This window comes from Meles meles, chromosome 4 (genome assembly GCF_922984935.1).
Source record: "Meles meles chromosome 4, mMelMel3.1 paternal haplotype, whole genome shotgun sequence".
Classification (NCBI taxonomy): domain Eukaryota; kingdom Metazoa; phylum Chordata; class Mammalia; order Carnivora; family Mustelidae; genus Meles; species Meles meles.
In genome coordinates, this window is record NC_060069.1 from 112,635,323 (window position 1) to 112,656,042 (window position 20,720).

At 35.7% G+C, this 20,720-nt stretch overlaps 1 protein-coding gene across 1 annotated transcript in view; it reads right to left on the reverse strand.

The window, feature by feature from the left end:
- The window catches only part of ZPLD1 (zona pellucida like domain containing 1), a 50,092-nt gene that overhangs the window by 11,557 nt on the left and 17,815 nt on the right, over nt 1–20,720 (reverse strand). The window contains exons 3-7 of the mRNA XM_046003808.1: nt 19,090–19,310; nt 15,575–15,756; nt 14,205–14,277; nt 9,447–9,544; nt 7,991–8,071 (exon numbers count right to left, since the gene is read on the reverse strand). Of these exons, the coding sequence (XP_045859764.1) occupies nt 7,991–8,071; nt 9,447–9,544; nt 14,205–14,277; nt 15,575–15,756; nt 19,090–19,310 (655 nt within the window). The remainder of the gene's footprint in view (nt 1–7,990; nt 8,072–9,446; nt 9,545–14,204; nt 14,278–15,574; nt 15,757–19,089; nt 19,311–20,720) is intronic.

The window sequence follows — 20,720 nt, forward strand, 5'->3', positions numbered from 1 at the left end:
GCTTTAACCCACTGAGCCACCCAGGCGCCCCTCAACATCATTTTAAAAGTCCCTTTTTATTCTACTGATTTGTGACATCAGTCTATCATACCGTAAATTCCCGTATGTTTTGGATCTATTTCTCAACTCACTATTCTAATTTTTGTCTATGTGGCTAATTTTGTATAATATCACATTCCTTTAATAATTTTAGAACTGTTATTAACTATAATATGTGGCTGGGACATTTCCATGTTTTGGGGTATTTTGTGGATTTGTTCATCCCTTTCTTGATTTGGTTAACTTGTGATTCTTTATTTGTTTTTTCAAAGAATTTTATTTATTGCAAAATTTTGGTTCATATTTCCAATTCTGATCCAAGTGTTATCTGTTTTAAAATTCTAAGTAATGGTGACTTTTTGTTTTCATATTGATAAGCATTGTTAGCTATTAATATATAGCTCACTTACTATTTCATATAGCTCTTCTATACCCTTACTTAATTGTTGACTACCAGATAAGAGTTTCCTGAGAGAGGGGAATTAAAGTCTCCCATTTTTATTATATTTCTAATTATGTCTTTTTAGAGTTCTCCTCATTTCCACTTGATGAAACCTTTGATTTTATCCAGGGCATCCTTTCTTTATGTTGGTGTAAGTCTTCTTTCAATTCAGGAAAGTATTTCTGGACTATATATTTTTTTATTTTTTTTTAATTTCTTTAATTTTAACATCTCAATTTAATTTTATTTTTTCCAAGATTCATTGTTTATGCATCACACCCAGTGCTCCATGCAATATATGCCATCCTTAATACTCACCAAGTATTCCTGGACTATATTTTTAATTACTTGTTCTATTGTATTATGTTGGCATCTTTGTGGGGAGGGGGACATTCCAATTATGTATATTAGACATGTGTTGGATTCCCTTGGCTTACCTTTTATTTCTATTATCTTTATTGTAATCCTCTTTATCCTTTCTTTTATATTTGTTTCTTTTTAATTGCATCCTAGTTTTATTTTCTCTCTCCTGTGCTGTGCTTTCTGCTGTCTATTCTCCCTAGAACACCTAATTGTGTATTCCTCTTGTTTCACAGAAATGTTTCTATAACACACTTTTTTCCTATTCCATCTTAAATTCTTCCAGTTCCCTTTTATCATTCTTATAGCTTTCCATTTTACTGTCCTAGCCTTTCCTAAGTGAGTTCTATTATTCTATCACCATCACTATGATTTTTTTTAAAGATTTGTTTATTTATTTGAGAGAGAGAGAGCACAGAAGCAGGGGAAGGGACAGAGGGAGAAGGAGAGAGAGAGAATCTCAAGCAGACTCCCTGTGGAGTGTGGAGACCAAAGCAGGGCTTGATCCCATGACCCTGAGATCATGACCTGAGCCAAAATCAAGAATTGGACACTTAACCAGTTGGCTGAGCCACCCAGGCACCCTGCCATCACTATGATTTTTTAAGAGAAATTCATTTAGACATTAGAATAAACTTCTTTTTTTTTTTAATTTATTTATTTTTATTTGTTTATTTACAGCATAACAGTGTTCATTGTTTTGGCATCACACCCAGTGCGCCATGCAGTACGTGCCCTCCCTATTACCCACCACCTGGTTCCTCAACCTCCCACCCCCCCCCACCCCCCCCCCACCACCCCTTCATAACCCTCTGGTTGTTTTTCAGAGTCCATAGTCTCTCATGGTTCATCTCCCCTTCCAGTTTCCCTCAACTCCCTCTCCTCTCCTTCTCCCCATGTCCTCCATGTTATTTGTTATGCTCCACAAATAAGTGAGACCATATGATACTTGACTCTCTCTGCTTGACTTATTTCACTCAGCATAATTTCTTCCAGTCCCGTCCATGTTGCTACAAAAGTTGGGTATTCATCCTTTCTGATGGAGGCATAATACTCCATTGTGTATATGGACCACATCTTCCTTATCCATTCATCCGTTGAAGGGCATCTTGGTTCTTTCCACAGTTTGGTGACCATAGCCATTGCTGCAATAAACATTGGGGTACAAATGGCCCTTCTTTTCACTACATCTGTATCTTTGGGGTAAATACCCAGCAGTGCAATTGCAGGGTCATAGAGAAGCTCTATTTTTAATTTCTTCAGGAATCTCCACACTGTTCTCCAAAGTGGCTGCACTAACTTGCATTCCCACCAACAGTGTAAGAGGGTTCCCCTTTCTCCACATCCTCTCCAACACACGTTGTTTCCTGTCTTGCTAATTTTGGCCATTCTAACTGGTGTCAGGTGGTATCTCAATGTTGTTTTAATTTGAATCTCCCTGATGGCTAGTGATGATGAACATTTTTTCATGTGTCTGATAGCCATTTGTATGTCTTCATTGGAGAAGTGTCTGTTCATATCTTCTGCCCATTTTTTGATATGATTATCTGTTTTGTGTGTGTTGAGTTTGAGAAGTTCTTTATAGATCCTGGATATCAACCTTTTGTCTGTACTGTCATTTGCAAATATCTTCTCCCATTCCGTGGGTTGCCTCTTTGTTTTGTTGACTGTTTCCTTTGCTGTGCAGAAGCTTTTGATCTGGATGAAGTCCCAAAAGTTCATTTTTGCTTTTGTTTCCTTGGCCTTTGGAGACATATCTTGAAAGAAGTTGCTGTGGCTGATATCGAAGAGGTTACTGCCTATGTTCTCTCTAGGATTCTGATAGATTCCTGTCTCACGTTGAGGTCTTTTATCCATTTCGAGTTAGAATAAACTTCTTAATAAAATTTCATCTTTTTGAAGTGTTATATAAATGGAATCATGCAATATGTAATCTTTTGGGACTTGATTTTTTTACTCTGTAATTATCTAGAGATACATTTATGTTATGTGTATCAATAATCCGTTCTTTTTTATTTAGGAATAGTATCTCATGCCGTGAATGTATCACATTAAATTATTTACCTATTGAAGAATATCCATTATTTTCCAGCTTTTGGCTATTGCAAACAAAATTGTCATTAATATTTGTGTATATTTTTTTTGAGTGAGTCTCCTATATAAACCTCATAATCACTGAGAAAAATGTCCAGGAATGAAACTGCTAGATTTTAGAGTAATTGAATATTTAGTTTTCTTACTTATTATATTTTTAAGTACTAAATTTTCTATTTGTTTCTTCTTTACGTCTTCCATTTCTGTTCAGAGACTTCCCTTTCATTATTAAGGCTTTCTATTTTTTTCCATTTGTTATAAGCATGTTTGCTATTGTCTGTCAAAACTTTTTATGATGACTGCTTTAAAATCTTTTTTTAGATAATTCTAAACTCCCTGTCAAATTTATTTTTGTCCGTTTTCCATTCATTTTGAGATCTTCCTGATTGTTGTTGTGACAAGTGATTTTTACTAAACCTAGGACATTTGGACCAGTATTTTATGAGACTCAGGATCTTATATAAACCTTATATTTTAGCTGGCTTTCTTTGCCAACACTTGATCAGGGAAGGAGAGGCACTGTGTCATTACTGCCAAATAGGAGTAGAAATCCAGACTCCTTCTTGGCCTTTCTTGACCACCAAGGAATGGGGATCTTGTTAATGCTAGGTAAGGTGGGAGTTTCCACTCCCCATTAGGCATCCAATAATATCTCTCTGACTAGCTGGGGTAAGAGTGGCCTTCTGCCAACATCCCAAGGACTACAGTCTCGTTACAGTGGGATAATAGTAAGCATCTGACTCTCCACGGGGATTCCTTTGACATTAACCCAATGGGGCATGTAAGGGTATTTCATTATTGCCAGGTGAGAGTAAAAGTTCAGAATCCCCACTCAGCCTTCTCTGAAATCATCCCATAAGCGGAGATTGGGATATCTTCTTACAGCCAGACCAAGGAAGGAAATTTGGCCATCCACTCAGTCTTTGTTGGTCTGGGTAGGGATGAAGTCACACTTTATTTTAACTAAAGTAAACTAGTTAAACTAGTTAAACTAGAGTAGTACAATTATTATGTAAGTTTTCTATTTTACTAAGCTCTCCTTTCCTAGTCTTTTGGCTTGAGAGGGCAAGCTTTATCATCATTCATCCATTCTTTCATTCATTATAGCTGTGCCCATTGATATTTGAGTTAACTTCTTCAGCTCTAAGTCTGGGATATATAAGACAAAAAGAAAACCCAGGGATCTCATCACGATATCATTCATGAGGTATCAAATTTCCTAGCTTGTTGAACCCTATCTCCATCTTTTTATATTTATTTTATATATAACATTCAGGGAATTTTTTTTTTTTTTTTTTTTTTTTTTTTTTTTTTTTTTACCTAGCGAGAAGAATAGGCAAAACTCCATCTCCTCAATCTTCCCAGGAATGATTTCAGGTCACTTATTTTTACTACAAAGAAGAATATCAATTTTTTTCTTTTTCCATACTTGTTTACTTCCCTTCTCTTTCCTTCCCTTTCCTTCCATTCCTTTCCTTGCCCTTTTCCTTGTCTCTTCTCTTCACCCTTGACAATTTTTGCCTTGCCTCCTTGTTCTTTCTTTCCTTCTCTTCTTGTCCTTCTCTTCTCATTTTCCTCTGTTTCAATTCCTTTTTTTTTTTTTTAACCTTTTCACCTCCTTCACCCATTTCTCTCACCCTCAAGTCTCCATGTCTGGCAACCACTAATCTGTTTTCTGTATCTATGATACCTATGAGAGGTTGTTTTTTTGTTTTTTTTTCCCCGATATGATATCCATTCACAGTGTCTTTATGCATTCATCCATCAATGGACACTTAGACTGTTTCCATGTTTTGGCGACTGTAAATAATGCTGCCATGAGCATGAAGGCATCTGTATCTTTTTGAGTTAGTGTTTTCATTTTCTTGCATAAGTACCCAATAGTGGAATTGCTGGATCAAATTGTGATTCCATTTTTAGTTTATTGAGGAATCTCCACAGTGTTTTCCATAAGGTCTATACCAATTTACATTCCCACCAGCAGTGCACAAGTGTTCTTTTTGTTCCACATCCTCACCAACACTTGTTATTTCTTATCTTTTTGATGTAGCCATTCTAAAAGGTGTGAGGTTATATCTCTATTATAGGATTGGTTTGCATTTCCTTGATTATTGAACAGCTTTTCAGGTACCAGTTGGCCATCTCTATATCTATTCATATCTTCTGCCCATTTTTTGATGAGATTGTTTTTTTACTGTTGAGTTATAGGAGTGATTTATATATATATATATATATATAGAGAGAGAGAGAGAGAGAGAGAGAGATTTACTTGAAAGGGCGAAGGTGGGGGAAGATGAAGAGAGAGAATCTCAAGCAGACTCTGCACTGAGCACAGAGACTGATGTGAGGTTCAATCTCATAACCTGATCATGACCTGAGCTGAAATAGAGAATTGGACACTTAACCAGCTGAGCCAGCCAGGTGTTCCTTTATATATTTTAGTTTAGTTTATTTTAGTTTAGTTTAGTTTTATTAACATAGGATGTATTATTTGCTTCAGGGGTACAGGTCTGTGAATCATCAGTCTTACACAATTCACAGCACTCAGCATAACACATACCATCCTCAGTGTCTATAATCTAGCCACTCTCTTTAAATATTTTAGATGTTAGCTCCTTTTAAGATATATGTTTTGTAAATATTTTCTCCTATTCTTCTATTCAGAAGGTTGTCTTTTCATTTGGTTGATGATTTCCTTTGCTGTGCAGAAGATTTTAGCTTGATATAGTCCCATTTGTTTAATTTTGCTTTTGTTGCTCTATGGTTACTTTTTAATAAAAAAAATTATGTTGCTATGTTTAATTGCAAATCTTATCTGTTTCATAGCAAACTTTTCCAATGAGTTTATCTTTAAAATTTTTTTTCTCAGCTATTTTTTTACATTTTTCAGGCAGTACATTGGAAAACTATATCTTCATTGCTTACCATTCACATTTGAAAGAGTTGGATTTCCCTAGACCCGTCATTTTCTGAGGACTCTTTGAGCAATGTGGAACAGTAATGACCTTTCTCAAAGATTTCCTCAACTCAAGGTTCTCCCGCCTTTGTTTTACAAGGACAGAAAAGTTTCCACTGAATGTGCCGTAGTTGAATTGTCCCTGCCTCTCTGGACCTAAAGATGTTCAAGAGTTCTACTACCAGTTCCATGTTTCTCAGCTTCATTCATATGCCTCTTCCACCAAAGCCCTTATCTTCCCAGGCGAATTCTTCACTTTTTAGAATGTGTAGTCCCGGCACCTTGAGACCTGCCACTTCTGAAGCTCTGGTCACTCTCTATCCCTTCACTCTTCACATTCTCCAGGGCTGTTGGCTTATTGGTTTTCAGCCCTGTTCCTAACAACTCCCACTCAGATTGGTACCCTCTCCTTCTGGGTATGCATCTCTCCTGACTGTTTGTGAAATCTGCCACCTCTGGGATCCCTCAACATTGATTTTTCTTCCCCACTTCTCCTGCCACTTCTCCCCACACTGCTTCCTGAAGCAACCCCCCCACCCCTGCACCATTTGCTCTTGATCTTAATTATTTTTATCAACATGAACACATTATTTGGGGATTTCTCAGTTTTCTTTTTCACCTACTTTCATTGACATGGACATTTGAGAAACTCATTTAGTTACTCATTTTACCCTCGATAGTTCTAATAAGAACACTAAAGAGACTTAGCCCTAAACCATAATCATACTAGAAATCTGATGATCATATTCCAGATTACCATCATGTGAACACTATAGAAATTTTGGAAAGTAAGGAAAAAAATGAAAAAACAAAATGATTCACAATCCTACCATGCCTAAGTAAACAAGGTCAACCTATTGATGTATTTCCTTACAGTCTTTTCTATCATATATTATATAAATGAGGTTCATTGTACATACAATTATATATACCGATTCTTTCACTTCATATTTCAGATCATTTAAATTTTAAGGAATCACATATTTCCAAGGATTAAAAATACCAAGAAGACAGAAAGGTAGAAGATAAAATAGAATCAATTTTTTTCTGTTTAATAAATAACTTTATATAATTTGGTGCTGTGCAAGCTCCCAAATTACTAGCTCTCCCTAATTCACCTAGCCATTTCCTCACTGGTGAACACCCAGTTTGCCCCCCAAGTTTTAGTATTTTAAGTATCACTGATAGACCAGAAAATCATAAATATTTTTGAATATGCTTCCAAATGTGTGGATGTAACATTAAAGAATATGGAATGTTTTAAGGGTTTTGATACATACCAACATTTTTTTTCCCAAAAATATTTCCCAAATTAACACTTCCAGCAATAGAATGTAAGAGTGTCAGTTTGACCTAGCCTCTGACCATCATCTTAACCTTGATCAGCCAACAAAGCATATTCTTTTGGTTTCCCATCATATTATTCCCATCATGTGTCAATAAGTGGCTGTGATCTGAGCCAACCACATTTTATAAGCATGATTAGAAGCCATTGCTTGACTCTCAAGTCTGCTCTGCTGTCAGATAAAAATGCTGAAAGGAAACTTGGATGATTGAATGTTTTTATGATCAATGTCCCCTTTCCCCAAATGTAGATTACATTCACTCTATCATTGTCTATTGGGGAATGAAGTTGAAGTTATTGGCTCTGATAAAAAAGGAGAAGCAGGCTATATCATACTTTCATATTAAATACTGATAAATGAAGAAAAGCATTTTGGGGTCTAAATTATCTAAACCATTACTTTAATTTTACTCTCTGACATACGATGAGACTGTCTAGCTACAAATAAATAGTACCTCCTACTGCCTTTCTTTGATTGCCAATAATATCCTAACCAGGCTTTTTCTAAGACAGTGAAATATTCCCATATGTCCTAAACATGAAAAAAAAATCTTTGATGGACCTAACTTACTTGCAATTCTCATTCAGCAGTAGCTTTATCAGCATTTTGTCTTGAAAACTCTTCTCAACTTTTATACTTCTGGCTTTGTAAGGACTAAAAGCTCACAATGTAAAACTTTAAATTTAAAAGCTATAGAAGTGCCCTACAATTTGTTTATCTAACTTGGGTCTTTGTTATCAATACAAGACTTACCTAAGGAAGAGATCATATCGAATATCATCATTTGGGTTCCCTGATGGTGTTGTGTAGCAATAATCCATTAAGACATTCCATCTACAGAAAGAGGTAAGCACAATCATGATTCAGAATCTCCTTTTGGGTATTAGTTACTAATCCAAGGGAAGTAAATATTGACAAATATCTTACCCCCACAGGATAAAACTATGGTCTTATTAGTTATTTCAGAGGCTTCTTGTTTTAGAATATTCTCCTAAGCTTGAGGTGTTTAAAAATATCCAGCAAATTGCCATCCTACATCAAGTGGGTTTAAGGCTAATATCACACATACACACACAAAAATTGTGTACAAGACAGCTGTTCAAAGTCTGGAGAAACAGAAGCCAAAAGTGAGCTACAGAGATGCTTTTATGTTCACTCTGAACAATAGCCTTTTGTTTCCAGAAGTTACTATCTTTAACAAATGACAGAAGATATTATAATACCACATACAGCAAGGAGTTTGCTGCATAAATTATACACTGAAAATTATGCCAGAATCAGTGGTGGTGAGAGTGGGAGTCCATGACAGACACTGTTTTAGGTAAAAGAAAACCGTGAGGCAAATACACAGCCTTCCTCCACAAGGCCATACTGTGTCTAGATTTATACATTATTTCATTCCAACTCTGGTGTTATAAAAATGACTAGTCTATGGGAAGTAAATGCCAATAATTCTTTTTAATTCCTGCATTTGATAAGATAATTTTACAGAATCATATATATCCAAGACAATCAATACTGAGAAAGAAAGGGAGAAGGTAAAGAAGAACTAAATTTCCAGAGTATACTGGAGAATACTCTTCAGGATATCAAGTTTATAAAATAATATGTGATTGGATCTTTATAATAATATTGGATTGGATCTTCAGCTTTTGAATTCCCTTTCAATTTTGATCATTCTAGATTGTCTAAAACATGGTCATAAGAAATTCAATCATATGAAACTCGATTGACTTGGGGTTTCTTATGGAGATGTTTCTGAGGATCATTTTATATAATTTTGGCCCAGATCATTATGGGGAAAGTTCTTTGTGTTGTTTTTTTTTTTAATACATTTGTATTGAATAGTAACATACATGTAGAAAAGTGCACAAATCATGCAGTCACAAAATGACTGCATCTGATTCATCATCTTTCAGATGAAAGACTAGAACATTGTGGTATCCCAGAAGATCTGTTCGTTCCCTCTTCCAGTAATTCTCCCTCCTTCTTTATGGGAAGACTTCTTATTTCCAATTAATGACACAAAATAAGTGTCACCCCTTAATCTTTGTAATTTATTATTTCTATTTATTAGCATTCCTAAATGGTGTGGCAATGACAGTATTTTTTTAAATTAAAAATGAATGAGCTAACTTTATGATTCATTAGGCTTTATGTGGTCAAAATGCTTTAACCAACAGAAAAAAAGAAAAGAGTTTGAAAATACCTGCCATCCAGATTAGTGGCTTGTACAGCTGCAAATACTTTGGTTTTCAAAGGTAATCCTATACTTGGGATAATTAACTGCTGGCTGTAGGTTGAATCCTAATGATGAAAAAAATGAGCAATTAATCTGCCTTTGTCTTCCAAACAGCACATTTGCCACTTAAAACAATGTCATATAAAAAGGGGGAAAATCAACATAAATATAGAGAACCAACCCCCCAAAGATCCAGTTAATCCTTTAGTTTCTCAGCAGAATTATTCTTAAACCATATCCAAATAACAAATTCATTTCCATGCGTAAATCTTTTTGTTTCCATAGTTTATCATATATAGTAGTTAATGTTCTATGTATTTGAATTGCATTCAATGGTTAATAGTCAGTGGTTAATACTTAATTTGTTTAATAATCAATTGTCAACATAGAGTTTATTTAAATTAATACTTCATTTATTTTAATTACATTACTGGCTAATACTCAGTTTCTTTAAATTGCATCTACTTCAGTTTAAGCCCTTTCCTACTAGGGTTATAGGCCTTTATGCTCTTGATAATGTGTCATTTGCCCAAAAATCACTTATCTGGCAATTTGAAAGTACCAAAATGTATTTGAAGACCTAAAAAGAGACCAACATGTCCTGTAAGTTGCCAAAATGCATGCCACGGAGTTCCTTCACCTAATTCCTTGGCAGTTACTTACAGAAGGTTGTCTCAGGATTTCACTTCTACCTTTCTACCATTATTTTATAAAAATTTTCAAGAGCTTATTTATCTTACTCCCCAATTTACAGTATTAAAGTAATAGGTTAGAAATTAAGAAGTGACAGTTTTAATGACAAAGATTTAGGAGCAAAAAAAAAAAAAAAAAAAAAAAAAACCAAGAAGAAAAGAACTTCTAAAAATGTAAGCTGTCAAATCATTTAGCATGCAAGCAAATTGTTTCCTCCAAATTTAGTAATTCTGAAGACAATGATATTTTGCAGCAAAGGAAAAATGTTAATGTTCGTTATGAAATTTCAAAGACATCAAGCAAAGGCAAAATACAGAGCATATTCTGTCTAAGAAGGACAGGAAGAAAGCAACAGATTTTGAATTTTTGAAATTATAAATTTTTAAAATTATGGTTTGGACACTTTACTTTTGAAAAAGTTGCACTTGTATGGAACATTTCATTCCCAAATAAAATCATATAAATGAGGGATTATGTGCTGTACTTATTTTCTCTATTTCTGTGATAAACGGTAATAGCTTCTCCAACCATTTCTTACAGGTAGTATTTTTATTTATCTTTCTGGCTCCCTTTGCAAACTTCTCCAAGTATTCCACACTTCATTAAGTATACAGATCTGATTCTTGCATCAGCAGGGCATTAGCAGGGGCCAGAAGAATGTTTGCTTATTTACAAGTATCATACTGCTAAGTCTACAAATGATGGGACTCAGTTGTAGTTTAATCATGAATCATTACATTTTTTCCTCCTAAAGTTGCTTCTAAGGGTATTTTTTTCTCCTTTGTTTTTATAGTTGCTTTTTTATTCTTGTTAGTACAATATTGTCCCTAAAGTCAATTACATTTATTTTATATTTTTTCTTCAACTACTAAGAGACATTCATAGTTAATATAGTACTATTTCAGATTTACTCTTTCTGTATTTTCTCAGGAGACACTAATATTTAAGTACAATTCAAATGCATAAAGTCATCTTCACTTTCCATTTCCACAGTGGAGAAAACCTATATATTTATATTACACATAAATAAGGCCACAGTTCAACTTGAAATAATCCACATATATGGAAATTGCATAGTCTATAAAAGTCATTTTTTATAAATAAAATTTTCCTAAGTATATTTACTGACTTCCAGAATACATAAACGATTGCATGAAACCAGACCAGGCACAACTTTTCGTTTCCAAAGAATGAGAATAGTAGGTATATAACTCTTCATGCTTTTCATAACTTTTCATAACCCATTGCTATGGATTAAAAATCAAAAATTCTGAATGTAAAGTAGGAGGATATGGCCACTAATAGTTATAAAATAATACTCATTTTGAAATGCTGCCATGAAATTACATATGGATAGCTAAATGTTAGTGTTCCAAACAAATAAAAAGTATGATTTTGGATCAATTAGTGAAAGGAAATCAATTTTTTTCTAATTTAAATTACTAGGTTTTTTCCTTATTATTACAATACAATTGACTATACTGCCTAGACTTTGCTTTTCACCTTTGTGACTTATTTATTTTAAAACTGAAAGCTTGCATAAATTACTAGTTTGGTAATATCCTGTATCATGACAAAATATTACATCCATGCCATGTTAAAACAAGTAGTTTAGGGCCGTGAAACTCTTCTGTGTGATATAGTAATGATGGATCCAAGTCATCAGCATTTGTCAAAATCCACAAAATATACATGAAGTGTGAAACCGAATAAAAGCTATGGACTTCAGTAAATATATCAACATGCGCTCATCAATTGTCATGAATAGACCCCAAAATTCAAGGTGTAAGTAATAGAGGAAATTGTGTATAAGCACAGGAGGTCTGTGGGATCTCTGTATTTTCAGATCAGTTTTTCTGTACACCTAAAACTGCTCTAAAAATTGTCTCTTAAATAAAAAAATACTTTATGGAGAGGTGGCCAAATTTCATTATATAATTATTTAATAAATAACTTTTAAAATTCAATTTAATTTTTTAATTCAACCATTAATGACACCTTTATTGCAAACTGGTTAATTTTTTTTTTAATATTTTATTTATCTGACAGAGAGAAATCACAACTAGGCAGAGAGGCAGGCAGAGAGAGAGGAGAAAGCAGGCTCCCTGCTGAGCAGAGAGCCCATGTGGGCTCAACCCAGGACCCTGGGATCATGATCTGATCCCAGGACCCTGGGATCATGACCCCAGCCGAAGGCAGAGGCTTCAACCCACTGAGCCACCCAGGCGCCCCTGCAAACTGGTTAAAAACGAGATGCATTTATTCTGTTTCCTGAATTCTAATTTTTAAAAGATTTTATTTATTTGAGAGAGAGCAATAGCAAGTGAGAGCAGGGTGGGGAGGGGAGGTAGAGAACGTGGAGAGGGAGAAGCAGGTTCCCTGCTGAGCAGGGAGCCCAGCAAGGTAGCATCATGCCCTGAGCCAAAAGCAGATGCTTAACCAACTAAGCCACTCAGGCATTCCCTGAATTTCATTTTTAGAATCTGTTCCCATCAGAACTCTCAGGATGTTGAGTCTTATGAAATAAAAAGTATGACACATCAAAAAAAAAAAAAAAGGGATGTGTTTTGACACTATTTTACTTATAGTCTGATATCAAATAATTGGTTACCTTTTTACCACAGAATTTAAACCTTAAGGTTATCACCAAATTATAGGCTTTTATTTAGCATTAAGATTCTAGAAAGTTTTGAAGGATTGTATCTAGTTATCAACAGGAGAATACTATTTCTAATGATAAAGATAAGACCCTCACAGCAAAGCTCTCCCCAAATCCACATTTCTAAATTTTTAATTTCTGCTTTACCAGTAAAAGAATAGTTTAATTTCACAAAAAATAATGGTGTCATTAAACACCATGTGGATTTTTTTTTTTTTTACTTTTTTTAGGATCAGGAAGTTTCCTCTTTGTTTCACTCAAATAGAACAAGTAATACTGAATCCAAACCAGTCACCTCAATTCTACCCCAGGGAGCTTACACTTATAAATCAACAGATAGGAATTTTCCAATTTAAAAAATACTGCTCAAAACAATAATAAATATCTGGCCATATTGGGAATGAATATTGGCACATATTTGCTGAGTATTGTGGAACCAAGTAACTTGGCAGTTTCTCCTTGCAGAGGGAAGTTTGGAAATGACAGAAAGGCAATCTTCATTCCAACACATTTTAATTTGTTGTTTAGAACTCGGTGGTGTCAGACTACAAACTTATAAACATGATTTTTTTAAATGCCTTTGGAAAATGTCCTACTACAATATTTATAGCTCATTATATTCCAAGTATAAAGCACTGACTTTTAAATCAGTTGCATGAATTATAACTCAGTGCCATGATGACATGAATAATAATGTAAAAATCAGATTCATAATTTACAAAAATGTTGGTTGATAGATTGAAAAATTGATATTTAAATCAGGCATTTAAAATGTATGAATAAAAATTTTTAATCAACATGAAAATATCATTTGGGGGATTAATGTTAGAGTTATAAATAGAAATCCATGTATTTTTCACGTTTTGCTGCCACTGTCTGTATTTACATGACAAGAGTTTAGACAATACTATGTAGTCAACCCAAGTTATTTCAAATGTGACAGAATTGTCATCAGCCAAAACCCATACTGAAAATATTAACGCATTCATCACCGGGAAAAATATCATTTGGATTTTTCCTATCTTTTTATCATAATAATATTACTTTCAAAAATCTTGACCCTGACTACGGCTACACACACATGCACACAAGTAAATACATACATATAAATATAGATAGACACTTGGAGTAACTATGTAAAATCACATTTACAAAATAAAATCTAAGTCATTTATCAACTTTTAGAAAGTAATGCAGTTTTTAGTATACCTTTATCACTAAGCTATACAAAAACTCTAGCAAAGATGAATAAATGTTACCAAAGTAAGACAGGGTTAATGTGGCTTTTGTAGATTTTGATATAAAACCCATCCGCATAAATGGCTCCTCAGAACAGTGAGAGGGAACATAACATCCTTCACCCATCAACTTACATTATAAAGGAGCAGGTTCAAAGTGCTGACAAATGTACCATTGTTCTCTCTCACAGAAATAGCAGCTGAGGACCTAAAACAGATTTAGGGAAAGGAAAGCACTGATGAGTTTTTAAATTAAAAGTTTCAGTTATACACTAGTTTTGGATTTAAGGCACTCAAACTCTTGAGTAAGAGCGACATACTTTTAGCTAGGCCTGGAGTAGGCACACTATTTAAATCACTGAACAGATAAATAATCAAAAAGCCAGAGAGACCGAATAAAGACAGACTGTTCTTTATGATCTTTTTATTTACAAAGGCATCTTTGCATTTTGCATTGCATATATGGGACTTTTTAAAGAAAAATGTCATTCCCTTGTAACTTGAATCTGATACAAACGCATTTTCATCAATCCCAGGAGAAGTTTCATGAGATCAGGGATTTTGTTTTACTTTGTTCACTGCTAGAACACTGCATGGCACGTGGTAGAAGTGTAATAAATATTTATTGAATGAATGAATGACTTTCCAGGCGCACTGCAGCTTGGGAATGTGTTTACTGGGAAAGAACAGGGGAGCAGATTAAGTCTATGACACCCTAATGACTCACTTCCCTCTACACCTGTATCGTTTTGACTCAAAGCCTTTCTTTTCTTGTTTTTCCAAGTCTTGCTTTTCACCAAGTTATTTGTCATCGTTGTGCCACTAAAACCAGCTGTGATCATTTTTTTTAAATAAAAGAGAATGTGGCCTCCACACTCCCTCATGACTAAGATTAAACAATCACTACACCTTTGTGAAAGCAAATGCTAAATCTGAGGAGAGTAGGTTTTCATTCAATTACCCCATTTTGTCAAAGTTTTTGACAAATCTGAAAAATCCAGGGGGCTATGCAGTATTGTGAACATAACCTTGTCTTGGAGTATGTGCTTCGGGAAAAATGAATGAATGCATGACTATAAGCAAAAGGCTATGAGCTCCATCCACATCTGAAGCCCTTTGGCTATGAGTGATATCCCCTCTCTTTGGGAGCCATTGGCACCTATGCAGCTGACACCCCAGCAAGAGCATGCAGTCCCACATTCTGAGGCAGGAGAGTCCAATAGTGAGAGCTTATGGCGGAGACTGAAGCCAGGCAGGACCCAACATGCAGTAACCGTTCTACACCCTGGAAACAGGACAGTGCTCTTGGATTGCATCAGCATCCAGAGTTCTTAGCTGCTTGGATGATTCTGAAGGGCATGAGGAGAACCCCTAGGCAGACAACTGACCAGTTTGAGCCAGTTTGAATTTGGGGAGAAATAGATATATTTGATCTGTTGATATAGGTCATAGCAAAATCAGATAGATAGATAGAATGTGAAAACAAGGATAGAATGTGAACTTACGAGGCAAGTTGGGTATTATTAACCAGGTACTCCAGTGGGTAACTACAACTAAATTTGTAGAGAAGCCCAGGTAGATAGCTGATGATTGTTGGTGGGTCTGGAGTATCAATGTATCCCGAAATATTTCCTATTTGTACTGAAGTTGCATTTCCATAAGCACTGACTCCTGGAATTGTGGATACCTATTAAAACAGTAGATCAAGTTTAGTGATTAAATAGCTATATGTAAATCCAGGCATTTCATTTGCAAAATGAAACATTAGATCAGACCATTCCTAGGGTCTGTTTCAACCTAGGAATTCCTAGGGTCTGTTACAACATGCCATGGTTTTGAGATTATATGCACAAAATGCTATTTATAAGTGATTATATATGTCTTTTAACTAAAGGAAACTCCATATTCACCAAACACTTTATTCATATTTCGCAAATAAGAAAGGAGAGAAATTACATGTTCAGAGGGCTACAGCAAGTAATTCGAAAATATTCATGAGTAAGGTCCAAATTTTGTGGCCTGCCTTAAAAAAATTCCTGTTAATCTGATGTTGTTTTCCACTTTGGCTTCATGTCTCCAGACTTAAACTCTTGCCTAATAATGCCCCAGCCACTGGAACACTTGGGTGGCTCAGTCAGTTAAGCATCTGTCTTGGGCTCAGGTCATGATCCCATGGTCCCAGGATCAAGTTCCCCAGTGGGCTTCTTTGTCAGTGGGAAGTCTACTTCTTCCTCTGCCTGCAACAACCCCTGTTTATGCTCTCTCTGACAAATAAATAAAATCTTTTAAAATAATAGTAATGAAAATAACACCCTAGCCTCACATGCTCCCTCTGCCTTCTTCTCCCCCACTTCACCATGATGTATCCTGCTTCTCCCCTAGAGCTCATCTTCCCTAGGAAAGCTCTTGACCTCCCCATACGTGGTGCTTATCACCATCGCAGGAGCAGCCACGGTGCATGAGCAGTCTCCTGAATTGGCCAAATCAGAGCCCTTTGTGGGCAGGGAGTACTCTTAGTCTTGTTTGCCTTTGCATGGTCAGCATCACACAGTGACACCAGCATCTTGGGGCCCCGGAGATGAATTCTGAACAGATGAATTAAGGTCACATTTTTTTAAAAAATTTTTTATTTATTTGACAGAGAGAGCGAGATCACAAGTAGGCAGAGAGGCAGGCAGAGAGAGAGAGGGAAGCAGGCTCCCTGCTGAGCAGAGAGCCCATTGCAGGGCTCAATCCCAGAGCCCTGAGACCATGACCCGAGCTGAAAGCAGAGGCTTAACCCCCTGAGTCACCCAGGAGCCCCAAGGTCACAAATTTTCTGAGGGTCAATCTGTGGGCCTTCCTCTGTCGTACATACATGGAGACTCTCATCTCTTTCCAGGGCAACCATTCATAGATGGGTTTCAGGGGGATCATGAACTCCCAGAAGTTATATTAAAATATTATCCATATGTATATTTTCCTGGGACTGATTAGCTTTCATTGGATTCTTCAATCTCACTAAAATTTAAGAACCACCATTTTAGGAATAATCAATAATGTTCTTGACTTTTGTAACACCATAGAGCAATACGGCTTCTCCCATTATGTCAAAGACAGTATGATACTCATGAATACTTTTAGCAGATATTATGGAAACTTGTAATACTTACTTTTCAACAATAGAATAAACTTTATGCATGAAGTTAGAAGTACATGGGCAAAGCCAAGGCAATCATCAAGCTGATTCATGAACAGAGCCAGAATCATTATAAATGAGAACTTTTTTTTAAAATTCTAATTCAGTGATGTAATAATCTACTTAATTTTTCCCATGTAGGCCACATTGGAACAGACTCCAAAGCTGGTGACATCCAGGGCAAAAATGAAAAAATAAGCAAATCTTCCCCTCCTCTCACACCTCCCTGACTGGCTAACTAAACATACCAATTCTGTGAAAACACAACAAACAAAACACATGCACATACATAGTAATTTTTATACCCAAGTTATTCAGCTTTAAAAAAAGGTAAATAGCACATGCGTGTACCAATGTGCACCCACGCACGTTCACACATACATACACACACACCCCCCCAGATGATTTGCCTGGCATTTCTCCTGAACTATTTTCTTGGCAGCTTGGCAAGACTTAAATCCAGAGAAGAAAGCAGCCTGAAAGAGAGACCCCAGGATATGGTGGGAGGAGAAAGACCTTGGCTCTCCATGTGGGTTCCTCCCTCCACAAGGAAACACAGACATGTAATAATCAGCCTGCATCACTCTCTCAGGCCCATATCATAACCTCTCTGTGCACAACTCAGAGAGATGAATAAATGTTTTTAATAAAAAGAGTTAACAATACTCTCGGGGCAGGCTTGAAAACGGTCATGGGCACAATATTCTAACTGGCCTCCGAGAGAAGATGAGGAAGGAGATCAAAGAAATCCCTTTCCTGTCTCCCATCTCCCATCAAGTCTTAGGAAACCTGCCCTTAGAGAAATTAAGCCTTCCCCTTTAATCCCAAACAATAATTTATGAAAAGGAAAAGATAGTTTCTCCTCATTCACTGGGCTAAGTGGTCATGCTCCCTGTATCTCCTTTTTGTCTGTGCTAGGATTTACCAATAAGATTACATTTAAACAAGCAAAATGAAAAATAATATTCAATGAATTTCAGTGTAACTCCCCTCAAATCACAATATTTATACTTAGATTAATTTTAATTCCTGGGAGAATCAATTCCTCACTCAGTTCCTTTTCTTTTCTTTTTCCTTTCCTTTTATTTCTTTCTATTTATTTATTTATTTATTTATTTATTTATTTGGTGTTCAGTGCAAGTACAAATAAATGAATAGCATAGATTAGTGGTTCTCATTCAGGGTGGAAATATTTGAAGCAGTATTTTGATTTTTACAATGACTAGAGAGATTTCTTTTTTTTTGAACAATATACTGGGATTTCATAAGTAAGATTGGATATGAAAAACATTTGGAAATTCAAAGGACAGTCCCACACAATGAAGAATATCCCACTGAAAATGCTGACAGTCCTCTTCCACTAAATACTGCTGTAGATAGTCCCATGGTAAACATGGACCTGGAAGATTCTGAGTTTCCCATTCTGTATTTCATCTTTCTTTCTGAATGAGGTCACTAGAAGCAAGGGGCCAAGAGATTCATTGCCAAACTAACTAGAACAAACAATTTTTGTATGATAAGATAGTTCCATAAAAAAAAAAAGAAAAGCATCGCTAATGATAAAATATAGGGAAATATTCTTCAATGTCATTCACACGAATAATGTTGTTTAGAACAGCACAGCTGATCTCACACCCCTCAACTCTCACCAGCAATAAACAGAACCATTACTGGGAAATAAAATTGTATGTCTGAAGCCTCAAACAGGCAAAGGAAGTGATTTGTTTAGTTTTATTGGAAATTTTTTCTTGAAAGATAGATTGGGCTTCTGATTATTTCATGAAATGGGGAGACTTTTTGTCATGACCCCAAACCTAGCACATAATTTCACACTCGTCTTACCACTAAGTTGTTTCCACAGCCCTCCAAGGTGCTAAGATTGATGATGAAAATGACGACTGCAGGAAAGGTGTTGTTATTGATGAACCCCCTGCAGTGGGAGTCCCCATGCCTTCCGTTCAGGGCCAGATCAGTTTCAGAATAACCCGAGAAAAGTACAGTGCAAAAATTAATCTTCATTGTAATGGTTTGCACCCCACAGTAGACATTGATGTCTCTTTCAGCTGAAATAAAAATATATAAAAAGTAAACATTAGTTGCAAAAGCACAGTACAGGGTACAAGAATAACTTTAACCTCCTCTAATGTATTTACTCATCCCTTCAGTCTAACTGATTCCTATAGCTGAATATACCAGAATCCAATGTGAAAGTTAAGAAAAGTAGCCAGGAAGAATAGTCTTAGATATAGTAATTTAGGAGTTAGAAAATATCTCTGATGCTTTGTGTCTGGTATATAGTGGATGTGCATTAAATGTCAGTTGAGTATTACAGAATGATTAGAGAATCGAGTGGAAAAAAATCAAGTTACAGAGAAAATTCAGAGCTAGAGTAACTGAATTATTCAGAGAGCCTGTCCAGAGTAGTGAGAGTCACTACAAATGATGCATCTTTCCAAGTGTAAGGAAGAAGAAGTTAAAATCCATCGTAAGCCATATTGCTGAGTGTTTGGGTGTTTTGTAACCCATCTTATCCAGGATGGAGAAACAAAAGCTGTCTGTCAGAATCCCATTTTATTTTGCCTGTATTAAATTACTCTAGAGAGAAAGGAATGAGAACAAATGTGCTGATACTACAAAAAAAAAAAATGCATGGCCTGCTCTGAGAAAATTTTGCCAATGACTAAGCCAAAATAAAAGGAATGAACTAGATGTGGAAATTTAAAACACAATTATCACAGTTTCCATGACTATTCCATGAGTTATCAGTGACGGGATCCATTCTAGGTCTACAGAGGTGAGCATAGGCACACATACAAGCTTTCCATATCTCTATCTAGTTATATTTCTTCATATGATGAAGAAAATATATGTAGCAAATGGAGAGGTGGGTTGGAAGGCAATTCCCCAGTGCCAGAAGCTTTTACATTTATTGTTTTTGGTAACTATTTTAAGTTGAATCATGTCCCTCCCCACATCATAAAAAAGACACACTGTAGTCCTAACCCTCAGTCTGTCATAACATGATCTTACTTGGAAATTGAGTCATTGCAGATAAAATTAGATTAGATGAAGTCACACTGAAATAGGGTGGGTCTCTAATCCAAAATGACTTGTTTCCTTAAAAAAGGAATGCCATGTGAAGAGATGGACACAGGGAAGATGCCCTGTGAAGACAAAGAATTGTAGGGATGCATCTATAAGCCAAAGAATGCCAAAGCTTGCTGGTAAACTACCAAAAGCTAGGAGGGGCCAAGGAAAGATCCTATCCAGAGTGTCAGAGGGAACGTGGCCCTGCGGACACCTGGATTTTCAACTTCTAGCCTCTAGAACTCCAAGACAATAAATTACTCTTGTTTCAAGTCACCCTTTTGTGGCATTTTGTTATGGCAGCCTTAGGAAATTAATACAATAACGTTACCACTTTCTAACACTCCATTTTACCACTTAGAGTATCAAAAAAAAAAAAAAAAACA